This window comes from Nerophis lumbriciformis, linkage group LG01, assembly GCF_033978685.3.
Source record: "Nerophis lumbriciformis linkage group LG01, RoL_Nlum_v2.1, whole genome shotgun sequence".
NCBI classification, from domain to species: domain Eukaryota; kingdom Metazoa; phylum Chordata; class Actinopteri; order Syngnathiformes; family Syngnathidae; genus Nerophis; species Nerophis lumbriciformis.
Window position 1 is genome coordinate 59,264,965 of NC_084548.2, and position 21,779 is coordinate 59,286,743.

General features: G+C 39.4%; 1 protein-coding gene across 2 annotated transcripts in view; it reads right to left on the minus strand.

Moving 5' to 3' along the window:
* Positions 1 to 8,102: 8,102 nt before the first annotated feature.
* LOC133570338 (uncharacterized) overlaps positions 8,103 to 21,779 on the minus strand; it is a 32,599-nt gene continuing 18,922 nt past the window's right edge. For both annotated transcript variants that reach the window (XM_061923151.2, XM_061923150.2), the window contains exon 2: positions 8,103 to 9,878. In XM_061923151.2, coding sequence (XP_061779135.1) covers positions 8,536 to 9,828 — 1,293 coding nt within the window. In that variant the 5' untranslated portion in view covers positions 9,829 to 9,878 and the 3' untranslated portion in view covers positions 8,103 to 8,535. The remainder of the gene's footprint in view (positions 9,879 to 21,779) is intronic.

Genomic DNA, 21,779 nt, shown 5'->3' on the forward strand with positions numbered 1-21,779 from the left:
ATAAATGTAGTTAATATTTGTGAGTACCGGTATGTATTTTATTCTACTTAGTATTATAGTCATTTCTTTAAAGTTTTTTTTTATATGATTTATATATACAAAACCCAAAACCATTGAAGTTGTGCAGTTCGTAAACGAAAACAGAATGCAATGATTTGCAAATCCTTTTCAACTTATATTCAATTGAATAGATTGCAAAGACAAGATATTTAATGTTTGAACTGAGAAATTTAATTATTTTTTGCAAATTTTTATTAACTTAGAATTCAAGGGCAGCAATACATTGCAAAAAAGTGGCATTTTTACCACTGGGTTACATGGCCTTTCCTTTTAACAACACTCAGTAAACGTTTGGGAACTGAGGAGACCTATTTTTGAAGCTTTTCAGGTGGAATTCTTTCCCATTCTTGCTTGATGTGCAGCTTCGTAATGCGCCACACATTTTCAATGGGAGACAGGTCTGGACTATAGGCAGGCCAGTCGAGTGCCCGCACTATTTTACTATGAAGCCATGCTGTTGGAACACGTGGGTTGGGATTGTCTTGCTGAAATAAGCAGGGGCGTTCATGATAACGTTGCTTGGATGGCAACATATATTGCTCCAAAACCTGTATGTGCCTTCACAGATGTGTGAGTTACCCATGTCTTGGGCACTAATACACCCCCATACCATCACAGATGCTGGCTTTTCAACATTGCGCCCATAGGCGCCGATCCCGACAATGCCGAGCACCCACGTGGGATTGATTGCAAATTCTTTCTCACCACCAAGCAAAAACCGCGCATGCTCAGGCCCCTTCTACACTCCAGAGTAAATCCCACCTAACCTTATCCTTGTCCACACACATACAATGGTGGTTTAAGACCCCCTGCCCTCCTCCGTCAGCCGGCCCAACGCGACCTAATACGCATGCGCGGAAAATGCGCACGTCAGTCACCTCCAGTGTTGCTTTGTGTGCAAGTTCTTAAATTTAACTTATATGAACAATATCCAGTGTTGTGGTATTTCAATTAACTGGAATCCAGTGTGCTGTGGGGCCCTATTGTAGTGAATCACACCTGAACCATCATAAATTAATAACATCTTTATTGGACACGTGAAAGTACACAATGTGACAAAGAACATTTTACAACAATCAATCTCGGGATCTAGATATCTGGTCAGGACACTCCTCACTCTTTTGCCTTCACCTTTATTGCCCATTCGTTTTTGGTGAATTTATATACTCTGGACCTAGACCAGGGGCGTCACTAGCTTTTAAGGACAGAGGGGGCTTAGCCCCCAGGAGATGCACAGGATGCGAGCGAACATAGTGCACGAGTACAAAACTTCACAAACGGCTAACAAAGACTTAGAAATTATTCATTGTTATTATTATTATTTTAATAAATGCACGGGACGAAATGAAATGCTCCCCGGACGATGGCTTTTAACCATTTTTTTTCTTTTTCTTTTTATGTATTTATTCATTTTACATTTTATATTAAATGTCTTGGTTTTTCCTCCCTCTGAAAATCCTATGAAATGTTTAACAAGCCGTCCTATAATAATACAACAGCTATTAATGTAACAATACAATAAAACAAATTTATTTAATGATGTTTTTTTCATTATTTTAACAATAGGCTAATGTATATTACTTTATGGCAGCACGGTGGTAGAGGGGTTAGTTCATGTGCCTCACAATACGAAGGTCCTGAGTAGTCCTGAGTTCAATCCCGGGCTCGGGATCTTTCTGTGTGGAGTTTGCATGTTCGCCCCGTGACTGCGTGGGTTCCCTCCGGTTACTCCGGCTTCCACCCACCGCTAAAAACATGCACCTGGGGATAGGTTGATTGGCAACACTAAATTGGCCCTAGTGTGTGAATGTGAGTGTGAATGTTGTCTGTCTATCTGTGTTGGCCCTGCGATGAGATGGCGACTTGTCCAGGGTGTACCCCGCCTTCCGCCCGAATGCAGCTGAGATAGGCTCCAGCACCCCCCGTGACCCCAATAGGGACAAGCGGTAGAAAATGGATGGATGGATAGATGGATATTACTTTATATAGCAGTGACGTGCGGTGAGGTTGATGGCTGGTGAGGCACTGACTTCATCACAGTCAGATTTACAAACATATGAACCCTAAAGAGTATCTTATTCACCATTTGATTGGCAACAGTTAACGGGTTATGTTTAAAAGCTCATACCAGCATTTTCCCTGCTTGGCACTCAGCATCAAGGGTTGGAATTGGGGGTTAAATCACCAACAATTATTCCCGTGTGCGGCACCGCTGCTGCCCACTGCTCCCCTCACCTCCCAGAGGATGGGTCAAATGCAGAGGACACATTTCATTACACCTAGTGTGTGTGTGACAATCATTGGTACTTTAACTTAACTTTAACTTTACACATACAAACTGAAGCACACAAAAAAGCACATTTAATAAAAAAAAAACGTTATTATGGTCTTACCTTTACTTATAAATGAAGTCCATGCGCCGCTGTTGTGCTGGATTAAAGCAAGATTGAATCTATTTAAAAAAGTGTAACCGAGGGTTTATAAATGTCGCCTATACTGTATGAAACTACAAAATAACAAACACGGAGGCTCCAGTTTACACGAGGACCACTTTATTTACCTTTCAAAAACTTCCGCTCCACTCCAACGTGTCATCACTTCCGCTCTCAGCGCCTTCAAAATAAGAGCTCAAGGCATATACTGTATAACAGCGCATAACAGGAACATAACATCACAAAGAGGAAAGCCCATAAAAATAGGTTACAAAAGTTATTCAATAAGAAGCCAAAAAGTGCAAAAACAATAATGTTCGTGTTGGAGGAGTTGTGATGTTGTGGCCCTGCAGTCATTCACAACTCCTCCAACACGAACATTATTGTTTTTGCACTTTTTGGCTTCTTATGAAATAACTTTTTTAAATAGATTCAATCTTGCACGTGGAAAGTTTAAGTGTGGGCTTTAGTTGATATAACACTCCCGTCAGGGGTTGCATTCTACGCCGGGGGTGCAGGAGGCGGGATTACTGCGAGCCTCAGCCAGTGCTTCTTTTGCAGCCGTTTTATGATCGCTCAGCACAAGAAATACGTTACACACATACAGTTGTTGACAAAATACACTGTACATTATATACCTCAGCTAACTAAACTATGGAAATGTATAATATAGTTCATATAGCAATACGGTATATATATATATATATATATATATATATATATATATATATATATATATATATATATATATATATATATATATATATATATATATATATATGTATATATTTATATATCCATCCATCCATCCATCCATCCATTTGCTACCGCTTATTCCCTTTGGGGTCGCGGGGGGCGCTGGAGCCTATCTCAGCTACAATCGGGCGGAAGGCGGTGTACACCCTGGACAAGTCGCCACCTCATCGCAGTATATTTATATATGAAAGACTTAAAGGTATACTAGAGGATGTTATGGATCATGTTGACTATTGGTCCTCCTAATTGTCAATCATTCTGGTGATGTTACGTAAGGACATATATATATATATATATATATATATATATCATTTATTTATTTACAAACCCCGTTTCCATATGAGTTGGGAAATTGTGTTAGATGTAAATATAAATGGAATACAATGATTTGCAAATCATTTTCAACCCATATTCAGTTGAATATGCTACAAAGACAACATATTTGATGTTCAAACTGATAAACATTTTTTTTTGCAAATAATCATTAACTTTAGAATTTGATACCAGCAACACGTGACGAAGACATGAAGAAGTTGGGAAAGGTGGCAATGAATACTTATAAAGTTGAGGGATACTCATTAAACACTTATTTGGAACCTCCCACAGGTGAACAGGCAAATTGTGAACAGGTGGGTGCCATGATTGGGTATAAAAATAGATTCCATGAAATGCTCAGTCATCCACAAACAAGGATGGGGCAAGGGTCACCACTTTGTCAACAAATGCGTGAGCAAATTGTTGAACAGTTTAAGAAAAACCTTTCTCAACCAGCTATTGCAAGGAATTTAGGGATTTCACCATCTACGGTCCGTAATATCATCAAAGGGTTCAGAGAATCTGGAGAAATCACTGCACGTAAGCAGCTAAGCCTGTGACCTTCGATCCCTCAGGCTATACTACATCAACAAGCGACATCAGTGTGTAAAGGATATCACCACATGGGCTCAGGAACACTTCAGAAACCCACTGTCAGTAACTACAGTTGGTCGCTACATCTGTAAGTGCAAGTTAAAACTCTCCTATGCAAGACGAAAACCGTTTATCAACAACACCCAGAAACGCCATCGGCTTCGCTGGGCCTGAGCTCATCTAAGATGGACTGATGCAAAGTGGAAAAGTGTTCTGTGGTCTGACGAGTCCACATTTCAAATTGTTTTTGGAAACTGTGGACGTCGTGTCCTCCGGACCAAAGTGAAAAAGAACCATCTGGATTTTTATAGGCGCAAAGTTGAAAAGCCAGCATCTGTGATGGTATGGGGGTGTATTAGTGCCTAAGACATGGGTAACTTACACATCTGTGAAGGCGCCATTAATGCTGAAAGGTACATACAGGTTTTGGAGCAACATATGTTGCCATCCATGCAACGTTACCATGGACGCCCCTGCTTATTTCAGCAAGACAATGCCAAGCCACGTGTTACATCAACGTGGCTTCATAGTAAAAGAGTGCGGGTACTAGACTGGCCTGCCTGTAGTCCAGACCAGTCCCCCATTGACAATATGCAGCGCATTATGAAGCCTAAAATACCACAACGGAGACCCCCGGACTGTTGAACAACTTAAGCTGTACATCAAGCAAGAATGGGAAAGAATTACACCTGAGAAGCTTAAAAAATGTGTCTCCTCAGTTCCCAAACGTTTACTGAGTGTTGTTAAAAGGACAGGCCATGTAACACAGTGGTGAACATGCCCTTTCCCAACTACTTTGGCACGTGTTGCAGCCATGAAATTCTAAGTTAATTATTATTTGCAAAAAAAAAATTATGTTTATGAGTTTGAACATCAAATATCTTGTCTTTGTAGTGCATTCAACTGAATATGGGTTGAAAATGATTTGCAAATCATTGTATTCTGTTTATATTTACATCTATAACAATTTCCCAACTCATATGGAAACGGGGTTTGTAAATAAATAATACATATATATATATATATATATATATATATATATATATATATATATATATATATATATATATATATATATATATATTTATATATATATATATATATATATATATATATGTTCTCACGCATTATCACCAGAATGATTGACAAATAGGAGGACCAATAGTCAACATGATCCACCCAGAAATAAATAAAACAAATGGCTTATTAATAAGCCATTAAAAAAAAAGAAAAGTTTTAATATTTATTTATATGTATCATTATTCTCCTCCTCACCTTTCCAGTAGAGGCCTCTCCCCTCTCACTTTCTGTGCTCCTCTGCCCTGACTCCTACAGGTCAATAGGGGGTGTGGAGTCCATCCATCCATTTTTCCTACCGCTTATTCCCTTTTGGGGTCACGGGGGGCGCTGGAGCCTATCTCAGCTACAATCGGGCGGAAGGCGGGGTACACCCTGGACAAGTCGCCACCTCATCGCAGGGCCAGGGGTGTGGAGTGATTATTATTATTATCTACTGATGATAGTCATACGTGAATGAGCTCAGCTCCTGTTCTCTTTACACATGTTCTCCGTATGTAAAGTGAGAAACACAGCTGATGTTCCAGAAGGAAGTAACCCCAAAGATAGCAAATGGTAAAAAAGAGTGCACATTTAACTTTATAAATAACCAGGACTTTCATGATGCATTTCATGCTAACTAGCTAACTAAGTAGCAGCATTGTTTTAGAGCGGGAATGTAACTTTTTGTCAAACACAGACCTGGTGTAAAGTGGAGCTAATACATTTTACTACAAGCAGTGATGAATTCTTACTTTCTAGAAAAAGTTTCTTATGGCCATTTTGCATGCGTTCACGTTCTTGTTCTGCAATCTGCAGTGCTGTGTGCTAATGTGCTTCATACACATGCAGGACCGCAACTCCGCAAGCAAGGTCGCAGAGAAAATGCGGGCTGGTATTTGAGTGATGTGGGCATTTTCTATATTACAAGTGCAAGGAGCGCAAGCAAGATCGCAGAAAAAATGCTGACTGGATTTTGAGTGATGTGGGCATTTTCTATATGAACAAGTGGAATGGATTGGATACCGGCGCACAAAAGGGGCTCTCTACCTTACGCTATGAAGTCAGGGGAAACTGAGTGAATAATGACAGGTTATATGATTACTTATTTAAACTCATATTCGGGCCACTTTATAATGAATATGTCGGCATGTATTTGTTAAAAAAAAAATAAAAATAAATATATATATATATATATATATATATATATATATATATATATATATATATATATATATATATATATATATATATATATATAACACCAAATTATTTAGGGGGCTTAAGAATATTTTAGGGAAGTGTTCCTAAGCCCATGTGGTGATATCCTTTTCACGCTGACGCAGTACCACCTGAGGGATCCAAGGTCCGTGAAATCATCGCTTACGTGCAGTGATTTCTCCAGATTCCCTGAAACTTTTGATATTACGGACCGTAGATGGTGAAATCCCTAAATTCCTTGCAATGGCTGGTTGAGAAATGTTGTTCTTAAGCTGTTGGACAATTTGCTTGTTGATTTGTTCACAAAGTGGTGACCCTCGCCCAATCCTTGAGCATTTCATGGAAGCTGCTTTTATACCCAATCATGGCACCCACCTGTTCCCAATTAGCCTGTTCACCTGTGGGATGTTCCAAATAAGTGTTTCATGAGAATTCCTCAGTCTTTTTGCCACTTGTGCCAACTTTTTTGAAACATGTTGCAGGCATCAAATTCCCATCCATCCATCCATTTTGTACCGCTTATTCCCTATATATATATATATATATATGTATATATATATATATATATATATGTATATATATATATATATATATATATATACATATATATATGTGTGTGTATATATATATATATATACACACACACACACACACACACACACACATATATATATATATATATATATATCCCATCCATCCATTTTCTACCGCTTATTCCCTTCGGGGTCGCGGGGGGCACTGGAGCCTATCTCAGCTACAATCGGGCGGAAGGCGGGGTACACCCTGGACAAGTCGCCACCTCATCGCAGGGCCAACACAGATAGACAGACAACATTCACACTCACATTCACACACTAGGGCCAATTTAGTGTTGCCAATCAACCTATCCCCAGGTGCATGTCTTTGGAGGTGGGAGGAAGTCGGAGTACCCAGAGGGAACCCACGCAGTAACGGGGAGAACATGCAAACTCCACACAGAAAGATCCCGAGCCCGGGATTGAACCCAAGACTACTCAGGACCTACGTATTGTGAGGCAGATGCACTAACCCCTCTTCAATTGCATCTAGATTGAAAAGGATGTGCAAATCATTGGATTTTTTTTAAATTTTTTACGGTTTACACAATGTGCCAACTTCACTGGTTTTTGGGGTTTGTAGTTTCCAGCTTAGTTTTTCATTTATAGCTCCAAAAATTTGATTACCTTTACTCTTTTTATTTCAATATCGTCCATCATTATGTGTTTTACATTTTTACAAAATCCAGTTTTATTTAAGTTTATTGACACTTTGTTGATGTGCAGCCATCTTTTTATGGTCAAGTTATCTCTGGATAAAATAAGATGAGAGCTACATCAAGCAGTAATGAAGATGAAGAATGGGAAGTTATTATATACATAATTATATACTCAGTAGTGACAATCAAAGACACTTTTGTCCAGTTCATTTGAGAAAAGAGTAAATTGAAATATGCTAAAGAATAGAATAATAATAATATGAGCGAGCAGTCAATATTCAAACATTGTGAAGCTGAGCTATCTTGATGCAGGAAAGATGAAAGTACATGTACCAGGAGCAGCAGCAGCATTAGGATGAACTATTTCAAAAGTACTTCTAGAAATGTCAATGAGGTGAAAAAAAGAGTAAAGGTGTGACAATAAAAGACTTCAGACTAATAGAGGGAAAAGTTACATTTATTAAATGATTTGATGTGTTTGATGAAACAATGGCTGCTGAGCTGTGAATGTGATGTATGAATTACAAAGTGAGGGATTATATCCCACAACCACGACAGTGTTTTCTCTCTACTGACTTTCTTGATAAATCTGCAGACTTTTTAACCCTTTTCTACCCAAAGTGACTAGCAAAAAACAGCCACTTTTTGGGGATGTTTTGGAGAAATTAAAAAAAGGCATCAGTTTATGTCGACAACGAGCAGCGGGTGCTGCCATGAGCCCCTTTTTACAGGCGGTCCGGTGGACAGTAGCATCGCGCAGCAGTCCCAGCTGCAATCAGATCAGAGAGGAGAGCCTAACATTTAACAATGCACAACAAATTGTTTAATTTAAAGGACAGTTGACAGTTTATTTCAAATCCTTTATCTTCATTTGCTGCTGCTGTTCTCACCAGCACACTTGTGTTTCTTACACTGGTACTTAGAAGAGAATCTTTCACCACACACACTGCAACTCAAAACTTTCTCTCTAGTGTGTATTATTGTGTGTGCTTTCAAAGAGTCCCTTTGTGTAAAACCTTTACCACATACAGAACAGATAAAAGGTTTTTCTCCAGTGTGTATTCTTGTGTGTCTTATCAAATTTGTCTTCTGGGTGAATCTTTTACTACAATATGAGCACATGAAGGGTCTTTCTCCGGTGTGTGTTCTCACGTGTACTTCCAACTCACGACTTTTTGTAAAACCTTTACCACACTCTGAACATGAAAAAGGTTTTTCTCTCGTGTGTATTATCATGTGTGTTTTCAACGTACCACTTTCTATAAAACTCTTACCACATTCTGAACATGAAAAAGGTTTTTCTCCCGTGTGTTTTCTCATGTGTACTATCAAATTACCACTTCGTTGGAAACATGTACTACATTCTGAGCAGGAAAACGGTTTTTCTCCAGTGTGTATTCTCATGTGTACTTTCAGATCACCTCTTTGTACAAAACCTTTACCACATACTGAACATGAAAAAGGCTTTTCTCCAGTGTGTGTTTTCATGTGCAAATTCAACACATTTTTCCGTCCAAATCTTTTACCGCAGACTGAACAGGAAAAAGGGTTTTCTCCAGTGTGTATTCTCAGGTGTACTTTTAGATTACCACGGTAACTAAAAGTTTTGTCACAGTGAAAACATTTCAAGCGTGTGTTGTCAGTGTGACATGTTTTATCATCTTTAGAGTCTTCATCATCAGTGTCAGGAGAGTGAGACGTTGTGTCGTCACTATCTGATAGTGGAGCTAAGATCTTGTCTGCTTGTGATCCTCCACAGTGGTCTCCATCAGCTTCTGTTGTCATGTGTTGAGTTGAGCTGCTGCTTGGAGGCTCCGCCTCTCTCTTCTCCTCACATTCACCTTTGACCTCATCATCTTCACTCTTCACAATCACACCAATCACTGGGAACTCCTCCAACCATTCAAGATGCTCTCCCTCCTGACTGATGCTGTGTTCCTCCTCTTCCTCCTTAATGTGGGGGGACTGTGGCTCATCCTCTTCCTCTTTAAAGTGGGAGGTCAGTGGGTCATTTTCCTTTTTATTGTGCGGGGTCTCTTCTGCCTCCATTTCGTCTTTAAAATACAAGGTCAGTGGGTACTCCTCTTCCTTTTTAATGTGCTGTGTCTGTGGCGCCTTTTCTTCCTCAATGTGGGAGGGCTGTGGCTCCTCCTTATCCATCCTGAAGCGCCACTCCTGTTGCTCAGGGAGAAGATGTTCTTCACTGACGTCTGCAGGACACAAGAAGACAAACATGTTTTAGAAACATCCAGCTCTGCTCAGTCACACAATGCATTCAGTACGTTTACATGTACTTTAGAAAAACAATTTATTGTATGAACTGTCAACACTATTTACAACATTATTCACAAGAAATGAAAAATAATTCAGATTGGGGGACTTTTCTTGGCGATAAGGCCTAAATCGTATTTTGAGATATACTATTTCATATAAAATTACTAATAGAACCATTAAAAAACTGGTTACAAACACTCTTAATTTAGTTGCTGACATATGCAGTAACATATTACACCAGTTCCAGTTTCCATTCCATCATTTTCTTAAAATTATTATTGATATACTTGCTAATTTACTGTTAATATATCGATCTAACCCTTGTAATATTGGCCATATAGTGATATCATACTTATCGTTACTGTCCATATTTATATTAATCCGCCCACCTTTGTTTACATTCAAGAGCTCTAGCTTCCGGTTAGCGGTTAACATTTCCTCCTTGTACAAAACGTAGTTCATTTGTCGCCATGTGCACACGTCGCCTACGCAAGCTACGCAACGCGAGAGTATACATACACCAGGTTTAAGAGTGTTAGCTTGTACCTCGCTAGCTAGCTAACAAGAGTGAGATGAAGTTGTGTGAAAAATAGATTTAACTATCATTTTAGCCAAAGTCAACAAGCTAAACGTTGTCTACATCAATTCAAATAGGTTTGAAAGCAGCGTCAATTTGCAATACCGTAAAAATGGCACATTAACAAACGCGAGCCGTATACTAGTACTATTATCTCTAAACAAACATTGGCGGATCAATACAAAAATTGATAGCAACAGTACCAAGTATACAACTCGAATATTGTCGATACTACAGTAATTAGTTTTTTTTTTTTTTTTTTTTTTACATTTTATTTATGAATTTATTAATCAATCAACAAAACAATACACACCAATACCACAATAAAGCAATCCAATTCCAAAACCAAACCCGTCTCAGCAACATTAAAGGCCTACTGAAATGAATTTTTTTTATTTAAACGGGGATAGCAGATCCATTCTGTGTCATACTTGATCATTTTGCGATATTGCCATATTTTTGCTGAAAGGATTTAGTAGAGAACAACGACGATAAAGTTCGCAACTTTTGGTCGCTGATAAAAAAAAAGCCTTGCCTGTACCGGACGTAGCGTGACGTCACAAGTTGAAAGTCTCCTCACATTTCCCCATTGTTTACACCAGCAGCGAGAGCGATTGGGACCGAGAAAGCGACGATTACCCCATTCATTTGAGCCAGGATGAAAGATTCGTGGATGAGGAACGTGAGAGTGAAGTATTAGAGTGCAGTGCAGGACGCATCTTTTTTCGCTCTGACCGTAACTTCGGTACAAGGGCTCATTGGATTCCACACTCTCTCCTTTTTCTATTCTGGATCACGGATTTGTATTTCAAACCACCTCGGATACTATATCCTTTTGAAAATGAGAGTCGAGAACGCGAAATGGACATTCACAGTGACTTTTATCTCCACGACAATACATCGGTGAAGCACTTTAGCTACGAAGCTAACGTGATAGCATCGGGCTTAACTGCAGATAGAAACAAAAGAAATAAAACCCTGACTGGAAGGATAGACAGAAAATCAACAATACTATTAAACCATGGACCTGTAACTACACAGTTAATGCTTTCCAGCCTGGCGAAGCTTAACAATGCTGTTGCTAACGACGCCATTGAATCTAACTTAGCTATGGACCTTGACAGAGCTATGATAAAAACATTAGCTCTCCACCTACGCCAACCCTCATCTGCTCATCAACACCGAAGCTCACCTGCGTTCCAGCGATCGACAGAGCGACGAAGGACTTCACCCAATCATCGATGCGGTCGGCGGCTAGTGTCGGATAGCGCGTCTGCTATCCAAGTCAAAGTCCTCCTGGTTGTGTTGCTGTAGCCAGACGCTAATACACTGATCGCATCTACAGCTTTCTTCTTTGCAGTCTCCATTGTTCATTGAACAAATTGCAAACGATTCACCAACACAGATGTCCAGAATACTGTGGAATTTTGCGATGAAAACTGAGCTTTTTGTATTGGATACAATGGCGTCCCAATACTTCCGTTTCAACCATCGACGTCACGCGCATACGTCATCATACCTAGACGTTTTCAACCGGAAGTTTCGCAGGAAATTTAAAATTGCACTTTATAAGTTAACCCGGCCGTATTGGCATGTGTTGCAATGTTAAGATTTCATCATTGATATATAAACTATCAGACTGTGTGGTCGGTAGTAGTGGGTTTCAGTAGGCCTTTAAGAACAACAATAAACAGAGCAATTGAGAGCAATTGAGGACACACAAACATGACACGGAACAATCCAAATGCAGTGAAACAAAAATGAACATTATCGACAACAGCATCAATATTAGTAACAATTTCAAAATAGCAGTGATTAAAAAACCCTCATTGATATTATCATTAAAAACATTAATAAAAATTAAAAAAATTAGAAATGAACAATAGTGTCACACTTGCATCACATCTCATAAGCTTGACAACACACTGTGTCCAATATTTTCACAAAGATATAATAAGTCATATTTTGGTTCATTTTATAGTTGAAACAAATTTAAATAATGGATCCCATATTCCAATATATGACTCATTATTATCTAAACTAAATGCAGTTTGTTCTGCTGATATCATCTCCATAGCTTGTGTGTACCAGTCAGTATGAGTTGGACGATCAACAGGTATCCATTTTTTATATATTACCCTTTTTGTTATTATGCATATTGAAAGAAAATCATTTTTACTCTTTGATGACATGTTACTAAATTGATGGAGATCCCCAAGAATACAAGTTTGCAGTGTCATTTGGATATTTATATTAAGGAATGTGATTGCTTCTTTTGTTGTTTTCAACCATAACTCTTTTATTCTCTGACATTCCCACAATAAATGAACAAGAGTTCCCTCAGCTACCCGACACTTCATACATAACTTGCTATCTACTACACCAATTTTAAACAGCTGGGAAGATGTCAAATACAATCTGTTCAATATCTTAAATTGAGCCATCTTATCCTTAATGCTTCTAAAGGGCTTATTGGCATTTTTCCAAATATCATTCCATGATATGTCTCTTTCATCTAAAATGCTTAAGTCCATCATCCATTTCCGAACACATACATCATTTGCATTTCTCGTGTGGTGTTCATTTATTATTCCATAAAATAGTTTAATTAATTTCTTAATTGTACCTTATGTCGTCACAATACATCGATAGCTTATTATACTGAGAGCCAATTTTTATACCATGAATATTATTTTCACTTCTTATTTTTGCAGCTAAGGGTTCAATAATCAAATTAAATAATAATCCAGATGCAGGACATCCCTGTTTTACTCCTCTTTTTTAACGAAAAAGGTTATGAAATATGATTATTGATTTTGACTGATGCCATGGGCCTTGTATAAAGCATCTTAATCCATTGTATAAAATTATCTCCAAATCCAAATTTACGTAATGTGCAAAACATAAATGACCAGTTTATGCGGTCGAATGCCTTCTCCGCATCAACAGTACATACTGCTGTGGGATATGGGAGACTTCTAGCATAGTAAATAACATTGAACAATTTCCTTGTATTGTCTGAAGATTGTCGACCTACCATGAAGCCAGTTTGGTCATTATGAATTAATTTTCCTACTACATTTGATAATCGTGTGGCTAAGATTTTTGCCAAGATTTTATTGTCCATATTGGCTAGGGATAAAGGACGAAATTAGGTTGATATTTGTTATAAGTACAAAATATGTTGTAATATTTGTTATGGTTTACAAACTCAGCAAATAAGTCCCAGGACACAGACAGACTTTAAAGGCCTACTGAAACCCACTACTACCGACCACGCAGTCTGGTAGTTCTCAATGATGAAATCTTAACATTGCAACACATGCCAATACGGCCGGGTTAGCTTACTAAAGTGCAATTTTAAATTACGCGCGAAATATCCTGCTGAAAACGTCTCGGTATGATGACGTCTGCGCGTGACGTCACGGATTGTAGAGGACATTTTGGGACAGCATGGTGGCCAGCTATTAAGTCGTCTATTTTCATCGCAAAATTCCACAGTATTCTGGACATCTGTGTTGGTGAATCTTTTGCAATTTGTTCAATGAACAATGGAGACAGCAAAGAAGAAATCTGTAGGTGGGAAGCGGTGTATTGCGGCAGGTGTTGTGCCGGATAACGCACCCCCGCCGTAGAATGCACCCCCTGACTGGTGTGCCTGATAACACAGCCGGTGTTTAATTGTATACATTCCCGGAAGATGACAGTCAAGCTTTACCATTGGCCTGTGGAGAACTGGGACAACAGAGACTCTTACCAGGAGGACTTTGAGTTGGAAACGTAGACGCGGTACCGTGAGTACGCATGCAACTGCGGCTTCCAAACATTTGATCTCTATACGTGCATGTCACGTACGTAACTTTGGGGACTTTGGGGAAATATATGTGCTGTATGAACTTTGGGGAGGTGAACGGTACTTTGGGCTGTGGGATTGAGTGTGTTGTGCAGGTGTTTGAGTTGTATTGGCGGGTTATATGGACGGGAGGGGGGAGGTGTTTGTTATGAGGGATTAATTTGTGGCATATTAAATATAAGCCTGGTTGTGTTGTGGTTAATAGAGTATATATATGTCTTGTGTTTATTTACTGTTTTAGTCATTCCCAGCTGAATATCAGGTCCCACCCGCCTCTCACAGCATATTCCCTATCTGAATCGCTCCCACTGCCCTCTAGTCCTTCACTCTCACTTTCCTCATCCACAAATCTTTCATCCTCGCTCAAATTAATGGGGAAATCGTCGCTTTCTCGGTCCGAATCGCTCTCGCTGCTGGTGGCCATGATTGTAAACAATGTGCGGATGTGAGGAGCTCCACAACCTGTGACGTCACGCGCATATCGTCTGCTACTTCCGGTACAGGCAAGGCTTTTTTTTTATCAGCGACCAAAAGTTGCGAACTTTATCGTCGATGTTCTCTACTAAATCCTTTCAGCAAAAATATGGCAATATCGCGAAATGATCAAGTATGACACATAGAATGGACCAGCTATCCCCGTTTGAATAAGAAAATCGCATTTCAGTAGGCCTTTAAGGGCAAAAACACAAATAATTTAAATAAAAGCCAATATGTGAAAATAATTTAAATATTTAATTGATTTTGATCCATCCTTTGTCTGATTATAACTGTGATCAAAATGATATTGAAAATTAAAAACTAAATGAATACTGCCCAGAGTCATACCAAAGACTATAAAAATGGGACCCACTACCTCCCTGCTTGGCACTCAGCATCAAGGGTTGGAATTGGGGGTTAAATACCAAAATGATTCCCGGGCGCGGCTACCCACTGCCCCCCTCACCTCCCTGGGGGTGATCAAGGGTGATGAGTCAAATGCAGAGAATAATTTCGCCACACCTGGTGTGTGTGTGACAATCATTGGCACTTAAACTTTAACTTTATACTACTTGGTATTGGATCCATACCAGAATGTGTAGTATCACTAAAATGTATGTAAAGTATCAAACAACAGAAGAATATGTGATTATAACATTTTAACAGAAGTGTAGATAGAAATATGTTACAACAGAAAGTAACCAGATATTAACAGCAAATTAACGAGTAGATTAATAATAATTGTTTTGACAAAATAATACAATTAGAAATGACACAATATGTTACTGCATATGTCAGCAGCCAAATTAGGAGCATTTAACCCGTTTTGAAATTCTTCGATAATCACTCGTACACCAAATTACATATCATGATATATATTGTTATGTTAGGATGTAGATTTTAGGTCATATGTGTTGAAAATGTTCTACCGTATTTTCCGCACTATAAGGCGCACCGGATTATTAGCCGCACCTTCTATGAATTACATATTTCATAATTTTGTCCACCAATAAGCCGCCCCGGACTATAAGCCGCGCCTACGCTGCGCTAAAGTGAATGTCAAAAAAACAGTCAGATAGTTCAGTCAAACTTTAATAATATATTGAAAACCAGCGTTCTAACAACTCTGTCCCAAAATGTACGCAAATGTGCAATCACAAACATAGTAAAATTCAAAATGGTGTAGAGCAATAAATAGCAACATAATGTTGCTCGAACGTTAATGTCACAACACACAAAATAAACATAGCGCTCACCTTCTGAAGTTATTCTTCATTCGTAAATCCTTCGAATTCTTCGTCTTCGGTGTCCGAATTGAAAAGTTGCGCAAGCGTGGGATCCAAAAATGGCCGGCTCCGCCTCGTCGAAGTCATCGGATTCAGTGTCGCTGTTGTTGTGCAGCAGTTCTGTGAATCCTGCCTTCCGGAAAGCTCGGACCACAGTTGTGACCGAAACTATCTGCCCAGGCATTTACGATCCACTGGCAGATGTTGGCGTATGTCGACCGGCGCTATCTGCCCGTCTTAGTGAAGGTGTGTTCGCCTTCGGAGCTGTGTGAAAAAAGCCACCCGGCCTCTTCGCGTAAACTTCCCTTAACCACTCGCTCATCTTTTCTTCATCCATCCATCCCTTCGAGTTAGCTTTTATGATGACGCCGGCTGGAAAGGTCTCTTTTGGCAAGGTCTTCCTTTTGAATATCACCATGGGTGGAAGTTAGCATGGCAAGCTAGAACCACAGTGAAGGATGACTTCTCATTCCCTGTGGTGCGAATATTCACCGTACGTGCTCCCGTTCCACAGTGCAGTTCACAGGAATATCAGTTGCTGTGAAATACGGTAGTAATCCGTGTGCGGATGGAGAGATTGCGTCTTTTTATGAACCGGATCCTTGTCGCGTAGTAGGAGCCATTTTGTGGTCTTTACAGATGTAAACAGGAAATGAAACGTACGGTGATATCCGCGCGTTTTTTCTTCTTCTTCCGGGGGCGGGTGAAGCGCTTCCTGTTCTATGGGGGCGGGTGCTTTCCTTGGCGGTTGCTTGCGTAGAAGAAGAAGCGCTTCCTGTTCTACCGGGAAAAAAGATGGCGGCTGTTTACCGAAGTTGCGAGACCGAAACTTTATGAAAATGAATCGTAATAAAGCGCACCGGGTTATAAGGCGCACTGTCAGCTTTTGAGAAAAATTGTGGTTTTTAGGTGCGCCTTATAGTGCGGAAAATACGGTACATCACGTGGAAGTGTCATGTCATGAGGTTGGTGTGCTTTTAACTAGGAATGTGACGATACGGTCAGCTCACCAAAGGATACATAATATTGGCTTTATATATTATATATTAGATATTTTGGTAATTAACATGATTCTTACACCAATGTGTACTTCATGTGTATATTAATGTACTTACCCTTGTATGCTTATTAGTATTACTGTAACTTCATTGTGGATAATATCAATAAACAACCTCAATTGTTTTTCATAATCTCATCACTAGTTTGTTCTAGATTATAAATCGTGCCTCATGCTTGTATTGGCGAAAGTTGTGGCCATAGACCGAGAAGTTGGTCAAATTAATTTTAAACCCAAAGACATCACTAGGAAGACACGGCAAGATGCTAATTTCTTCCCAGCATTCTTGACCCAAGGAGTGAGAATTATGCTCAATATATCAGCTAAACGGAGAGAATATGTCTTGTGCCGAAAGATATAAACATCCCATCATTGTGGATAATATCAATAAACAAACTCAATTGTTTTTCATCTTTAACTTGTGTGTTGCCTTACATAAGGATTGTGAATGATTAAAAAAGTGCAGTTCCCCTATGAATTATAAAATAGAACAAAAAGATATCATGTAACAAGAACAGGATATATTGATAATAAATTGAGCGATGAATTCATCTTGATACTGTCCTGCCACAGTGAATATGTTTGGACTTTCCCTTTTAAAGGGCAAAGTCCTCCCAGAGTATTTTGTCCTAATGACTGTCTGGATAAAGTGAGGAGACTATAATATAAGTAAAACAATTTATTTTACAAATGGACTAGGATAATGTCCATTTCTCAGATGATATAATTGTTGATGACTGAAGTGCTGATATCAACCAAACCTAAATCCCCCGCCCCAACCCCTTCCACATTCCACCCCCCGGATTGTAAATAATGTAAATAATTCAATGTATATACTCTGATGATTAACTTGTGTGATGACTGTATTATGCTGATAATATATATTTATACCATGAATTGATTAACGTAAACAAGTCGAAAAACGTATTTGGGTGTTACCATTTAGTGGTCAAGTGTACGGAATATGTACTGTACTATGCAATCTACTAATAAAAGTCTCAATCAATCAAACTCAATCAACTCATGTTTACGGGTAGCTAAATTTGATAGAACGCTGTCAACTATGTGGTTGCAAGTACCCGACGTACGTGCATCATCTTCACAAAAACACCCACATTCTTACATAAAACATATTTAAGAATGGTAGTAATAAATAATTATAAAGTTAGTACACATGTGAGAGTAAGAAGTAAACAAACCTGTTCTGTGTAACACAACTGTAAGTTTCTTGAAAACAGCGTCCAGTAGTAAACAAGGCCAAGTACCCAAGGATTTCAAGATAGCAAGAGTAACCCCCCTTTTTAAAAAAGGTAGCAAATTAGAACCTGGTAATTACCGACCTTTTTCTATTCTCAGTTCCATTTTGAAAGTAATGGAAAAAAATTGTTTATGAACAGGTCGATAGATACCTTGCTACTAATAAACTCATGTACAAATTCCAATCCGGCTTCAGAACTAACCACTCCACTGACACATGCCTTCTCTATCTGACCGACCACATCAACCATGAGGTGGATGCGGGCAAATACTGCGGCATGGTCATGCTGGACCTTCAGAAGGCCTTTGACACCGTAAACCACGCTATACTGTTGGATAAGCTCAGAGCAATCAGATTTGATAAAACCTCATCGAGCTGGATGCAATCTTACTTGGAGGGGAGGAAACAGGTGGTAGGGGCGAACGGCACCGTGTCCCCCCCCCCTGCCCCCATCAGTAAGCTGTGGAGTCCCCCAAGGCAATATATTAGGGCCTTTACTGTTCCTAATATACGTAAACGACATGTCATCAGCATGCGACTGTGAATTGTTTTTGTTTGCGGATGACTCGGGCCTGCTGGTATCCGGCAAGGACAAGTCACAGGTGCAAACAAGCCTCAGTGTTGAACTCCTTAGTATTTGCACCTGGCTCGCTGACAATAAACTATCCATACACTTAGGTAAACCGGAATCCATCCTATTTGGGTCCCAAATCAATCAATCAATCAATCAATGTTTATTTATATAGCCCTAAATCACAAGTGTCTCAAAGGGCTGCACAAGCCACAACGACATCCTCGGTACAAAGCCCACATAAGGGCAAGGAAAAACTCACCCCAGTGGAACGTCGATGTGAATGACTATGAAATCAATCTCAAGAAAGTCAGTGACTTCACTATAAAAGTGGGTGACATTGTTATCACCAGAAAGATGAGGTCACCTACCTAGGTTCCATTCTAAAGGCTAATCTTTTCTGTGATAAATTGGCAACCAAAGTAATCAGAAAGGTCAACCAACGAATGAGATTTCTCTACAGAATCTCATCTCTGGTCAACAAAAGCACCTTGAAGATTCTAGCGGGAACTCTCGTTCAACCCTTTTTCGATTACGCTTGCACCTCCTAGTACCCTAGCACCTCCAAAACCCTCAAATCTAGACTCCAAACATCCCAGGACAAGCTAGTCAGATTACTTTTAGACCTCCACCCCAGATCACACCTCACTCCTACCCACTTCTCCAAAGTGGGCTGGCTCAGGGTGGAGGACAGAGTAAAACAACTTGCACTGAGCCTAGTCTATAAAATCCGCTACACCTCCTTGATACCGAAGTACTGTCGAACTACTTCCTTAACGTAAATGACCGCCATAACCACAACACCAGGGGGAGTTCCACAAACCACGGTAAACCCAGATTCCGATTAAACAAAGGTCTAAACTCATTCTCCTTCTATGCCACATCAATATGGAATGTGCTCCCAACAGGTGTAAAAGCAAGTGCATCTCTATCCTTCTTCAAAACCGCACTAAAACAACACCTCCAGGCAACTTCAACCCTTGACTAACACCCTCCCCCTTCCACATCCCACCTCCCCGGATTGTAAATAACCAAATGTAAACAATCAAATGTAGACACTTTTTCTTATACTTTCTGATCTCTCTCTCTATGTCCACTACTTGCTTTGCATATCCTACCAAGTCAGTCCTACACTGTTTCAATATCCATTTCTCTGATGATGCAATTGTTGATGCTGATTGTTGATGACTGAAGTGTTGATACCAACCAAACCCTCTATATCCCACACCCCGGATTGTAAATAATGTAAATAATTCAATGTATATACTCTGATGATGAACTTGTGTGATGACTGTATTATGATGACAGTATATATTTGATAATATATATCTGTATCATGCAGAGGTGTGGACTCGAGTCACATGACTTGGACTCGAGTCAGACTCGAGTCATGAATTTGATGACTTTAGACTCGACTTGACAAAATGTAAAAAGACTTGCAACTCGACTTAGACTTTAACATCAATGACTTGTGACTTCACTTGGACTTGAGCCTTTTGAATTGACATGACTTGACATGACTTGCTACTTTCCCCAAAACCCAAAGATGAAAAAGTTATTCGGGAGCGCTCCGTATTTTTCATTGTGTACTTGTCTATCAGCGTTGCGTGTGTCAGCTGGTGTGGTCTCAGTACAACAGCCAATCAAATTAGATCTACTTTGTTTTCATCACACAGCATTCATCCAATCAAATTGCAGGACAACCAACGAAGAAGACATGTCCAAACCACACGCCAGTGAACAAAAAATGATACCTAAAATAATTTTGTTTGGGTATAAAAATTACGAGGTGGTCAACACAAAACGGTTTGCAGTATGCAACACATGCGGTTCGAAAATTACTGATGGAGAGGCAACAACTTCCAACTTCGTCCGGCATTTGAAGTTGCACAAAGAACGGTAAGTTTTGAATGTAAGATAACGTTTATTGGCTAAGTAACGTGACTTTTATTTGCTGTGTAGTTAAATCAGTGAGGCTGTAAACTCACTGCTAACGTTATAACGTTATTGCAAACACGGGAATCTGTTGCAGTTCACTACCTTATTCATACTTTTTGTTCAGTGATTTTTTTTAAGCAGGGTAACGTTAGTCAATATATCACACGTAACGTTAGACGGCGGTCAGCAGCACCGCGTATTTTAGCCACCTAAAAAAAGACAAAAATAGTAAAATAAAGGTCAGTTAAAATGTATACTATATTATGAATATGTGTACCGTTTTAGCTAGCTTTCTGACATACTGTTGGTTGTTTACCTCAGTGGTCCCCAACCACCGGGCCGCGGCCCGGTACTGGTCCGTGGATCGATTGGTATCGGGCCGCACAAGAAATAATTTTTTTTTTTTTTTTTTTTAATTAAATCAACATAAAAAAACACAAGATACACTTACAAGTAGTGCACCAACCCAAAACAACTCTCTCCCCCCTTTTGTTCTGGGCATTGAACATGAAGACTCTTCCTTCACTGTTCCGAGTGGCCATGAGAGTCTTGGCAGTGCCTGCCTCCAGTGCTCCAGTGGAGCGAGTTTTCAGCCATGGTGGCATCATACTACGCCCCCATCATGCACAAATGACTGACAGACTCTTGGCTAATTTGGTCTTTTGCAAATGCAATGCAGCATAGGGCTCTGACATATAAAAAGTACAACTTTTTTGTTATGTTCACGTATATGTCATGTTTTTTCAATGTTAACACTTTTGTACAAATAAGTACATTTGCACTTTATTTTTCAATGTGTTTGTTCTGTAAAGGAATGAGT